At 34.1% G+C, this 13270-nt stretch overlaps 1 protein-coding gene across 1 annotated transcript in view; it reads right to left on the bottom strand.

Moving 5' to 3' along the window:
• Nucleotides 1-13270, bottom strand: part of Sptlc3 (serine palmitoyltransferase long chain base subunit 3) — a 186076-nt gene that overhangs the window by 107943 nt on the left and 64863 nt on the right. The window contains exon 2 of the mRNA XM_004634340.3: nucleotides 10428-10613. Coding sequence (XP_004634397.2) covers nucleotides 10428-10613 — 186 coding nt within the window. The remainder of the gene's footprint in view (nucleotides 1-10427; nucleotides 10614-13270) is intronic.

Below are 13270 nucleotides of genomic sequence, written 5' to 3'. Positions count from 1 at the left end.
GATATATGTGTGCCTATGTTTATAGCAGCACAATTTGTGATAGCTAAATCTTGGAAACAACCAAGATGCCTATCACCTGAGGAATGGTTGAAAGAGATGTGGTATTTTTACACAATGGAGTATTACTCAGCTATAAAGAATGATAAACTTGAAGCCTTTATAGTGAAGTGGATGCCATTTGAAGATATACTCATAAGTGAAATAAACCAGACACAGATGTGTAAATATCATATAGTCTCCCTAGTATAAGAACACCAAAGAAGAAATACAAATAGAAAGGTATAATACAAGTAAAAGGGAAGCAGGATCTCGAGGACTAACTAATCAAGACAGGGAATGGAGAAGAGCTAGGAAACATGACAATGTCAAGCCATACAGTTATATGTAGAAGATGGGCAAGGCAATGATCTTGAGAATTTCCAGAAGATTTTTTTAATCTAGCAGTTAATTGGAAAGATTCTCACCCTGACTAGCTATATATACTGATACCTGTGAACTAAGCTACTGCACTGAAGATGGTAATCTATAATAGTAGTTTCATGCTGGGAGTGCCTGTCATTCTGGTCTTCTGAATACTGGCTGCTTGTCATGACATGCCAGCAATCCTACTTCTGTAGGATCTAACCTTATCTACAAAAGATGGCTGTGCACCTATGTTCATATTGTCTTATCCACAATAGCCAAGAATAAAATATTTTGTTTTGTGAAACTTTGTATCATTTTAAAATTTTCTTCTTTAATACTACTTTGTGCTCTCTTTAAAAATTAAAAAAACAAAATTAAAATATCCCTGTATCTATCACAGATAAATGCATAAAGAAAAAGTGTTATTATTTACATAAGATAATACGTTACAAAAGAAGGAAATCTCCTTTTTAACACATAAATGGATCAGATGTATATTATATAAGTGACATAATCCAGCCACAAAGAGACAAACATATATGTGAACTTTTTTTAAAAACATTTTTGAAAAAAAGAATACAAAATAGTAATAACAAACAGCGTTAGAAACTACAAAATTTCACTACACAAAATAATAGAAATTCTACAATGGTTGTTGTATTGCATGACATTGCCCTCAACAAAGCAGAAGAATAAAAGATTTACAAGAAATTAAAAAGAAAAAATAAGAATAAAAAGAAAAAACTTTAAGCATTAACTATTCCTTCCAAAAGACAAGTAGGGATCAGCAGTGCAATTACCAAAATTATCCTGCATATACATGAATATATTTTTCTCTCTTGTTTCTTTGGTCCTTTTCCTCATCCCAGTTATGTGTGGGGTCTTAAGGAGTCAGAACGATAGAAGCAGAGAGTGAAATAATGGCGTCCAGAGTGTAGGCAATGGAAGAACCAAGGGGGAGAAGTTGATAAAAGGGTCCAAAGTTTTAATTATTCAGGATGAATAAGTTCTAAGAACTAACATAGAGGATGGTAGTTGTAGTTAGTCATATGCATTGTATACTTCCAATTTTCTGAGAGAATAGATGTTAAAGTATTTTCATCACAGAAAGGGAATAAAGTAAGTGAAGTGAGGACATTACGTAGCTTGGCCATGGCATCATTTTTTAAGGTATGTATGTGTATGAAAACATATTGTGCACTGTAAAATACACAAGGTTTTCAACTATATACCAATAAATCTAGACACTTAAAAAAGTAAAAAAGGTTGAAGTATGTTAGAATGAATGCTCCAAGGTGTAACAACAGAAAATTAAAATAAAAATAAAAATAAATGGCAGTAATATGTTTGCAAAACATAAAGATAGCAAAGTTAATAATTAAAAACATGAGACAATAAAATGTTAGGTTATGCATATGGAATTTATAAAGTTTAATTTTTAACCTACAAAAGATGTGATTTTGTATGTTTTAAATGTTAATATATTTTTACGATGCAGAACCTTTCAAATTTCTTTGAAATCAATCTATGGGCAGCTTAAAAAAGTACACATTTTCTGAAACTTATGAAGACTGAAAATAAAGAGATATTTATTAAGGAAAAGATAAGTATAAATATTTTTCAGGTAAAATAGAGTTTAAGGTAAAAAGCCAGATGAAAATCTACCAAGAAATAGTAGAGCCAAGGACTTTTATGTATCTGATAGTTACCTTCAAATCCATAAGGAATAACCCCTCCAACAATCCACAATCACAGTGAAAGACATTAACATGTGTTTCTTGCAAAAAGTTCGAGTAGACCAAAAAAAAAATCTAGATGAGTTAAATAACATAATTAGATTTTTTTTTATTTTAGAGAAAAAGCCAATAAAATGATACACAATGGATGGGAAGATAGCTCAACAGCTTAAGCACCTGTCCTGTAAGCATTAGGACCTGAGTTTGATCCTAGGTACCGCATCCATATTGGCCCTGTGCCAAGCCAGTCACTGAAACTGGGCAGGGTGGCACATACCTGTAATCCCAGCACTGGGGAGGCTGAGACAGGAGGATCACTACAAGCCTGAGTTGCACAGTGAGAACTTATACCAAAAACACATAAGTTAAAAAAGAAAGATACACAATTTCAAAACAAGATGATAGAAATTAAAAACCATTATTCTATGCATATTGATATTTTAAAGTAGTTGCTCAGATTATAAAACATAAGCATGGAACATTGATTAAACAATATAAGCCCTAATTATTACTTTCAATGGACTAATAGAAATTAACAGTACAATTCTTAGTCATCTTTTGTGTTATATATATCACTGTTCTCCTTCCTTTATTTTCTTTTCCCCCATCCCAGCAGTTCTGTCCTTTCGAGAAGTTTCTTTCCCTTTCACTATATCTATTGTACTTTCTGCATTTTATTTACTTTTTCAGTTCCCTACACTGTGGAAACAATACAATGTTTACACATAGAAGTCCGGTTTATTTCATTTATGAGTATGATCTCTACTTGCATTCATTTACCTGTAAAAGCCTTGAATATATCCTACTTGATAGTGAATTAGTACTCCATTGTATAAAAATATCACATCTTTTTTATTCGTTCTTCAGTTGATAGACATTTAGATCGTCTCCAAAATTTAGCTATTAAGAATTGTGCTGCTTAAACATGGATGCACATATATCACTGGCCCTTCCTATTTTCATTGCTTCTTGGAAATACCGGCAGGGGAATAGCTAGGTTGGATATGACTTCCAATCCTAGTTTTCCGAGGGAGCTCCACACTGATTTCCACAGTGGTTGTACTAGAATACACTCCCCCCAACAATGGAGAATGGCCCTTCTTCCCTCCCCCACAATCCCACCAGCATTTATTATTGATTTCTTGATGATAACCGTTCTTTCTGGGGTGAGATGGAATCTCAGTGTTTTCATTTGCATTTCTTAAATGATCAATGAAGTGGAACATTTTTTCATTTATTTATTTGGCATTTTTTAAAATCTGAGAAATGTGTATTCATTTCAAATGCCCATTTTTGGTTTGACTCTTTGAATTTGGGGAGAGGGGTCTGATTTTTTTTTCAATTCTTTATATGTCCTAGATATAAGTCCTTTGTGAGACAGTTGGGTAAAATTTCTGCCCAATGTGTGGGTTTTATTTTCACTCTGCTGGTGATTTCTTTTGATGTGAAAAAGCTTTTTAATAAGAGGAGATTGAATTGATTCTTTCAAGTATTTCCCAAGATGTTTGGCATTTTCCAGATATCTCTTTAGTTTCAGTCTTCATGAGGTCTTTGCCTACACCTGTGTCCTCAAAATTTCAATATACTTTCTCTCCCAGTAGATTTAACATTTATATTTTAACATTTAGACCTTTTATCCATTTTGAATTTATGAAATGCGCCTAGTTTTAGTATTAAGCATGAAGACAGTCAGTTTATCCAGAGCTATTTATTTATTTATTTCAGCAGCATTTATTAAAGAAGCTATGTTTCTTCCAGTGAACATATTTGGCCTCTTTGTCAAAAATAAGGTGGCTGAGGTGTTTGTAGCTGGGTCTCCATCTTCCTATCTGTTACACTTATACTTAGGTCTGTATTTTTTTTTTTTTTGCCAATACTATGCTGATTTTATTACAGTAGATTTGTGGAATAATTTAAAGTCAGGGATTGTGATGCCCCCTGCCTTGCCTTTGTTACTCAGGATTGCCTTTGATATTCTTCCCCAAATAAATTTTAGGAATGTTTTGCCTAGTTCTGAAAGATGTACTAATGGTATTTTGATTGTGAATGCATGAAATCTGCATCACAGTTTTGAAGTATCTCTATTTTCATAATGTTGAGTTTTCCTATTCATGAGCAAGGAATATCTTTCCATTTTTCTGAAATTCTCTTTGATCTTTTCCAGAGTGCTGTAGTTTTCACTGCATAGATCTTTTACTTCCTTTTTGGACTGATTATTAATATTTCATTTTTTCTTGGATACTATTGTGAAGGGTATATTTTCCCTAATTTCCACTTGGTGAGTTTGTTGTTTATGTACAGTAATGCTGTGAGTGTTGACTTTGTATGCAGCTATGCTACTGAATTTTCTTATTAATTCAAGGAGTCTTTTTGTTGAAATTGTGAGGTTTCCTATATAGAGGATATCATCTATGAATAATGATAATTTAACTTCTTCCTTTCCTATCCTTATTCATTTTATTTCACTCTCTGGTCTAATTCTTCCAGAAATAAATTGAAAAGGAGTGGGGCTAGTAGACTTCCTTGTTTGGTGCTTGATTTTAGAGTGAAAGTTTTTAGATTTTGTCCATTTAGTATGATGTTGATTGTTAGCTTGTCAGAGATGTCTTTAATCAGGCTGAGGTAAAGGCCATCTATTCCAAATTTCTGTATTTTTAAAAATTCATGAATGAGTGTTGGGCTTTGTCAAAAGCTTTTTCTGCATCTGTCGAGATGATCATGTGGTTTTTGTCTTTAGCTCTGTTGGTACAGTGCCTTACATTTATTGCTGGAATTTTTTTCTTGATCCACTCTGCCATTCTGTTTCTTTTGATTAGTGAGTTATAGCCGTTTACATTGATGGTTGTAACTGATGTGTATTCGCTTATCTTTGTCACGTTATTTGCCTGCTGTTGGTTCCCTGCTTTGCTACTCCATTTAATTGCTTGCTTTACTTGATAGTTTGTTTTTGTTGTTGCTCTTAGAATTGTGTTCTTTTTTAATCTCTTTGTAGAATATCATTCAGTACTCTTTATGATTGGTTTGCTTATCATGAATTTCTTCAGTTGTTCTTTTTCATAGAAATATTTTATTACTCCATTAACTTTATTTATTTATTTTTATGTATTTGGTACAGGGTCTCACTATGCAGCTTGGACTTGTAGTGATTCTCTTGTTTAAGCCTCATCAGTGCTGGGATCACAGGCGTGCACCACCACTCCCTGTCTCGGTGGCTGGGCTCAGTGCACCCAGGGCTAGCACAGCATGTTGCTGTGGGATTGAACATGGGTCCTTGTACTTGCCTAGCCAGGTGCTTAGACCACTGAGCTATCTCCTTAGCCTTTCTCCATCAACTGTAAAAGTTAGTTTTGTATAGTACATCAATCTGCATTGGGAGTTGTTTTCTTTAGGACTTGAAATACTTCACTTCTTGACTTGATTGTGTTATGAAATCTGCCATAATTCTGATAGGCTTTCCTTTATAGGTTATCTGTTTCTTTTCTCTAACAGCTTTTACTATTCTGCTTTTGTGCTGATTTTCTGGAATTTTGATTATTATATATGTGTGTAGATTTATTTTGGTGATGGTTATTTGGAGTTCTGTATGCATCGCTTAATTATATTTAAGATTCTATTCAAATGCTTGGGATTTTTTTTGCTGTTTCTTCTCCTAATAGGTCTCTTTCTGTCATCTGTGTTGACTCCTGTTTTTTCATTGACACCTATCTGACTTTTTTTTTGCATCATCCTGCAGCTTGTTATTTCTTGTTTTCTTGTTATATTTAAGACATCTTTCCTTTAATGGATGCTAACTGCAATGCTATCTGCAGGGTCTGAAAGTCTGTCTTCAGTTTTGTTCAAGCAATTTTCCCAGCTTTCAATTGAATTTTTTATTTCCCTGATATCTCTTTGAATCTTTTTCATGCATTCTAAACTTTCCCTATATTGTTTAGTCAAGGGTTCTATCATTTCTCTATCATCTTCTATTTTTTATGCATGTTGTTTTTAGAAATGCTAAGCAATTACTTCCTTAGGATTGTTATTTCCTTTTATGCCTGAGATATTATTTCAGATCTTATTTCCTCTGTAGCCTCCGGAGTTGTTTCTTTACTTCAGTTACTATCATTGCAGAAATTTTATGTATGTGACTTCAAATTTGCTCTATACTTGATGTCCCCTAGATTTCTTTCATGTGGGCTGGAGTTCCAAGAGTGCATTTTGCTCCTTTGTGTTAACACCTTTTATTTCAAAAACATTTTTTATTTTGTTTTCTGTGATGATCCTTGTGACTTTTGGTAGTAGGTAGCTATATCACATTATCAAGGCCTCTCTAGGAAAATTTTGTTCTTCAGGAACGTCTTCTATATGTAGGACATTCTTGCTTTGTATCTGTCCCAAGCTCATATTTTCCCAAATAACTGAGAGTGGGATGTTGGTTTGTGTTTGGCTTTATCCACAGTCTCTAGGTGTTATGCTGTGGTGAGGTTATTATGCCCAAGCTTCCCAATATAGTTACTGAAGGGAAAACAGGTGACCTCCTGGCTATAAATGTGACAACAAATGTGACCTCCTGGCTACAGTGGTATAATTAACAATAACAATAGCAGCAAGCAAAGTTTAGAGTTGACAAGCTGTGGTAACCATTGATTTTGTACTTTGGACAATAGGAATAATGTTTATAGCTATATAACAGAATCCATCATAAATTAAGAACTTACATGCAATTTTTTTCTCCTTGTTAGAGTGGATTTGCCCTGGGTTTCTCTGACTGATTCAGTTTCTGAGCCTCAGGTTCTTCCTATCCTGGCTCCCCTTACTGTGGTGTAGGTTGTCAGCCAAGCACTGGCTTCCCCTTGTCAAGCTGGTTGCCCAGTCCCAGGCACTCCCCATGATGTAGGGGGATAGAAAATTTCTTATAATAATAAACCTAATAGATAATATGCATTTTTATAGCAAATTCAAACACATTCCAGTACAATTATATAAAAACCTAGGAGAGAATTCATTAAAATCACACATATGAGAATAAATTATAAAATATGAATATTTTTAATGTTACCAAAAATTAAATAGAAGATGGTTTTAATGAAAAAAGTAAATGGTAAGGTTTCTGAAAATAAATTATAAAATATGGAAAGTAATATAGAGCCAGTATATTTCTGAGCAAGAATATGCTCTTTTGCTGATATCATGTTATCCATGGTTAATTTATCTCACAAGACAACATATTCTGCAGTCTTACTGGCCAGCTCTTAGAGTGTAATAATGCTCATTTCCCCTAAAAGGAATCGAGAGTCCCTGGAAAATTGTATAATCCGTATTTTGAGCAAGAGAGTTTGCGTGTACCTCAGATACATTCACATAAATAAAGGCTACTGCCAGAAGTGTGGAGCTACTGATGGCATTGAAAAGATAAAGGGTCAGTCTGTAGATTAGATTGTGAGTGGCCTTCTCTAATCACAAATGATATAGTGATTTAAGTTCATCGTAAATCCATAGTTATCTGTGAGATAGATAGAGCCCTTTGATTGGTCTACTATAACTGTCATTTGTTAATATAGAATCATTTCCTTTTGATGGATGTCACATTGCCATCCATGTGTCTACCCAAGCAACAGTTCAGGATTATTTTGTATTCTCCCATTTACCATGCATTAAGTACAAAAACTTGATAAAGTAATCATTCTCCTCTTATTCTATCTATTTCTTAATTCAAGCACAAATGCTCCTTTTTGAATTATCATAAAATATCATAAAAGAGTGACTCTTTTCTTCTTGTCTAAATTGGATTCCATCCCTAATGTTCTTTTTTTATTATCTGGCATGTCTTTGCTTCTCCTCCTTTCTCTTTTTTTTCTGGGAATCCTGAGAGATATTCTCTACATCTTTGGATTAGGTTTATGTCCAGATGCTGAAGATATACTGAGGATACTACAACATCCATCTGAAACTTTTCTTTGTAGGTCCAGATCTCTATATATTGAACTGCCAATTCTTCAAACTCAATTTGACCCCCACAAAATGACCCTTTCAAGTGGATCTTTCTTCTGTATTTCTCATCTCAATAAATAATATCAATTTCTATATAGCCACTCAAGTCTTAAACCTGGGTGTGTTTTTCAATTCTTCCTTCTACCTAATTTTCCAGGTCAATTCAATCATATTTAACTCTATCTGTTGTTTTGGCTTTCTTTTTTAGCACTACCTCAATTCAGTTGTCATTTCCTTTGTCACCATCCAGCTATCTCACTTAGATGGCTCACATTTTGCCTTACTCCTTGTCCTTCAGCCTTCAGACCCCAATTTAATTTTCTGTTCCTCTAAGATGGTTTCACTGAGCATCATGTTCAGTTAGAAGTTACTCTCTGCTCCTCGTGCCTCTCCTGCTTATCAGACTCTATTGATATGTTTTTATCATTAGCTTCCTAAAGTCTGGAACTATGGCTCTACTGATTATGTTTGTATCACTAAATTATGGTACAGGCCTGGCATAAAGCAAATGTTCAGAAACAATTTGACTTGATGAATGAATTGACACATTCCTTGGCATAGCAGTACCCTTACTGAGAATTTCTTTTGTACCCTCACTTATTTGTAAACTGCTGGTCACTATTCAAGCCCCAGAATCAAGCCCCAGAATCAGAATCATCAAAAGGAAATGATTCTATATTAACAAATGACAGTTATAGTAGACCAATCAAAGGGCTCTATCTATCTCACAGATAACTATGGATTTACAATGAACTTAAATCACTATATCAGTTGTGATTAGAGAAGGCCACTCACAATCTAATCTACAGACTGACCCTTTATCCTTTCAATGCCATCAGTAGCTCCACACTTCTGGCAGTAGCCTTTAATTATGTGAATGTATCTGAGGTACACGCAAACTCTCTTGCTCAAAATACAGATTATACAATTCTGTTTGATTATGTTTTCCCTAAGGGAGTTACAGAACACAGGGCCCTCTGACCCACATCACTCTCTTCTCCAATATTGCCTTTAAACAATGAATTTCTTATGAGTATGCTCACGTATAAGGTTTCAAGTTCTCTGATGGCAGGCCATGTTTATTCTTTTATAATTATCAGCACCTATTAATTAACATAGCACATGTGTTGAAGAGCTTGCTCTCAGTAAGTGGGAGTATAATAATAAAACTAAGTCTGGTGTTCTTTTGAAGGGGTACCTTTGGCTTAAAAGTATTTCAAAAGGTGTGTTCTGTACAATTTTTTCATTGGTAAGTGGGTATAATATATATCTTTGTTTCCTAGGATACTAGTTAAGTTATAAATTTGTGCCTTGCCTATATTCCTTGCATAGATATTTACAAGGTTGTTTTACATGGAGTGATCCAGGTCTTGATTAAGTAAGGCAAAGGACAAGGATCCAGGTCTTGAGATACCCATGGTATCTAAAGGAAATTTTTTAAAATAAAGAAATCTATGGCACCCTAATTTTTTTATACCAATTTGGAAAGCCTAACACAATACGATATCTGTGTAGATTTCTGAATATTTTCCAGAATGTCCTTCAGCTTCGTGTAAAATATGATGATATAGACTTTCATAGGCTAACTATCAGTAGTAACTGGGTCAATGACTCTAAATCATGGGTAATTTACCACCCAGTGAGATTTTGACAACTTCTGGGGCAATATCTGATTATAATGAGTGGGTGTGTTGGTGCTAGTGACTAATCTGGTGTGTGGAGAACAGGGATGCTATTAAAATTCTTGCCATACACAGGACAGCCTCTTACACTGATGAATTATCCAGCACAATATATCTATTGTGTGAAATATTTCACTCAGACACACCTTCCTATTTTTGGATGGAGTACATATAGCATTTAACCTACAGCTAGAAGACCAAAGTATAGTCTCACACATGTCCTTATTTTTACATATTGAAGTATTGAATTTTTATTATTTTTTTTGTACCTGGAATTGAACTCAGGACCTTGTTCTTTCCAGGTAGGCACTTGTGCCACTGAACTACATCCCTGACATCTTGAATTTTTAAAATGATATTTTAATCCTTATGGGGTTAGGGTTATTATATAAATGTGGTTGTTATATAAATTAAACATCATAATGTATAGGAAAACCTTAAGTTAGTGTCCGGCAATCAGTAGTTGGTCTGTAATTATAAAGAGGTCTAAAAACACAACAGATTGAATGGAAGTGACCCTGCATAGTTTCTGAGCATATCATACTTCCACCATATCATTTTGAATCACCACTCCTGAGAATACTTTAGGGATGAGTAGACATTAACAAAGATCCTGGGAGATACGCATACATACTTTTTGTTCTTCTCGCTCTACAGCTGCATTGCATTTTTCTAGTCCTGACATTCTCAGAAAGTCTCTGAAATGACCAAACAGGGTTGCAATTCCATATCCCATGTATGTTGTAACCAAAACATGAAGGGGCGGCTCCTCAAAGGATTCAGCAACAGTCTTTGCATAAATAGGTAGGCTTCCATTTTGCTAAAAATATAAAAGAAAATCCAAGATTAGCCATTTTGCATTACAAATATACTATTGATATAGAACAGTTTTTGCTTTCTACTTTTAAATTTTAAGGAACATATTTAAGATTATAAAAGTGACTTAGAAAAAACTGAAAATAGGCTATTGAAGAGGATATAACAAATTTAAGTTTTATTTTATAACCTCTAATGAGATAATTGATTTAAGAAAGAATTCTCAAAGTCAATTAGTCTACTAGGTGAAAAGGTGGTGAGAAACAGAGTATGGGCAAGGAGGCAATATACTCCCATAAATTGTTGCTTAATCAGAAATCTGGAGTCATTATCAAAATCAGTTTATCAAAGCATATCATAAATGTCATCCATATGGAATAATTAGTGTGCTGGAAAAATCAATGAATAGCATCAAATATGAAATGTTTAATCTGAAATTAATTTAGCTCTTATATATAAAACTTCTGTTAGATAGAAATATAAAAATAGAGAGACATAGTAAAGGACATCATGAGAAAACCATCAGATAATCCACAATGTAGCACTTTTTATCTGACAGCTGGTGAGGTCTTTCATAAAATCAATTCTCATAAAAAAAAGGACAGATATAGAGGGCTTAAAAGAAACTATCAGAAAAAAAGCAAATGAAAAGAAAAAGTAACATACTATAAGCAAATGTATTATGTGTTCCTTTATTGGATTATTATTATTATTATTATTATTATTTTTGCAGAACTGGGGATTGATCCCAGGTCCTTGCACTTGCCAGGGAAGCGCTTATTCTACTGAGCCATCTCCCTGGCCCCCTTCATTGGATTATTAAAAATTGTTTTTGTGAAAAACTGATGAAAAAATCATATTTTACGCAATTGTACAAATCAAAATATGGACTGTAAGTATATCTTACTAAGAATCATTAATATTTTAGGAAAGATAATAATACTCTAGCTATATGAAAGGAGACTTTAGAACTAAAATTAATGTTCATTGTTTTCTTAAAAAATGATATTTTAATCCTTATAGATGCAGACTGACATATTAAATGATAGAATAATTACAGCCATATTTTTTCTCAAATGGTTCACTCAAATTGCATCTATCTACATCTATTTATATCTATCTATCTATCTATCTATCTATCTATCTATCTATGTCTATATCTGAAGATAGTCTGAGAAAATGTTAAACATTGAAAATAGATGGAGATCATATGGTATTACTATATTAGTTTTGTACTATTTATATGTCTTCAGTTTAATAAATATTTAAAAAATCTTTTTATTCCAGTATATATCCTTTAGATTTTCCATTTCCCCATGAAATGTGTGTCATAAGAAGTGTTTTTATCACTTGAGTTGTACAGCTGTTAGTGATGTGCAAGAAAATGCTAAATGTACACTAATATTTAATGCATTAATTTAGAGCATTTTTCAGTTTTTTGATGCTGTGGTCAAAATACCTGACACCCACAATTGGAGAAAGAAGTTTAATTTTGGCTCAGAGTTTCAGAGGTCTCAGCCCATGAATAGCTTGTGCCAAAATCAACATGCTAGTAAGGAAAGGTGGAAAAGGGAGAAACAGATCACGGGGGAAGTGTGCCAATAAGTGTCCCCTCCAGAGGCATATTCCAAGTGACTGACCTCTTCTAACTGGAAACCATATCCTAACGGGACATTCAGCTATGATCATCAGTGAATGAGTCCGTTAGTGAATGTAATGTCCCAATGACCCAATCACCACTCTAGAGACTCTTAATCTGGTCAAATTGACAATCAAACTTAACTATAATGTTTAGCATATATATATATATATATATATATATATATATATTCAAAATGATGCATTACAGTAAATCATGTTTGTTATGATTTGTATCTAGTTGTCCCTCTAAAGCCTCATGTAAGTCATGGGGCAGTTGAGCTTCAGGAGCAGCAGGTGCTTTGAGGGGTGGGGCCAGAGAGGTGTGAACCTAAACTGACAGCCTGTCTCTCCCTTCCCGCACCTCGACTGGGGACCTCTCTTGGAGGTATGGAGCAGATCATTCTAGACAAAGTGGCACCACAGTCTCTCTTCCAGACCCTGTAGTGCCAGAAGGCAGGGTCTCAAGGTCTTGCTATGTGATTCAGGCTGTTTTAAGCTATATAATCTCCAGTAACTGTGAGCTAAATAAGCCTTTCCTTCCCTAAGCTTGAGTGTCAGGTATTTATCCCAGCAACGAGAGAAGAGTAACTAAGACAATGTTAATTATAAATACTGTTTTGGCTATTCTCATAATTTTTGCTTCTACCACAACCAACACAGTGTTCCAGAGTATAATGTCTTCATTTATTCCATATTGTCTAGAATGCAGTATTTTTTGAGATCTTAATATGATGTCTTTCATTGAAGTTTTTCCCCAAGGCTAAAATAGATGAAAAAAATCAGGTAAATATTTTGATCTTAATATTAGTTGTTCTTAAAGAAAAATGAAAGGGCTCAATCTATGCTGGCCTATCACAACCAGAGTCAAACTACCAATTTTAGTCTGGTTTTCTACCTTGGCTTTCCTTTGTCCACAGTGGCAGAGTGACAGCCAAATGACTGACCAAATTTAGGAGGAGATCTGGAGGAAAACAAGAGATAGATTCATAAAGAGTGAAGGCTAGAAATAGAAGCCCTAAA

The sequence above is a fragment of the Octodon degus genome, unplaced genomic scaffold (genome assembly GCF_000260255.1).
Source record: "Octodon degus isolate 3935 unplaced genomic scaffold, OctDeg1.0 scaffold00060, whole genome shotgun sequence".
NCBI classification, from domain to species: Eukaryota; Metazoa; Chordata; class Mammalia; order Rodentia; family Octodontidae; genus Octodon; species Octodon degus.
This window is presented reverse-complemented; position numbering and strand designations above follow the sequence as displayed.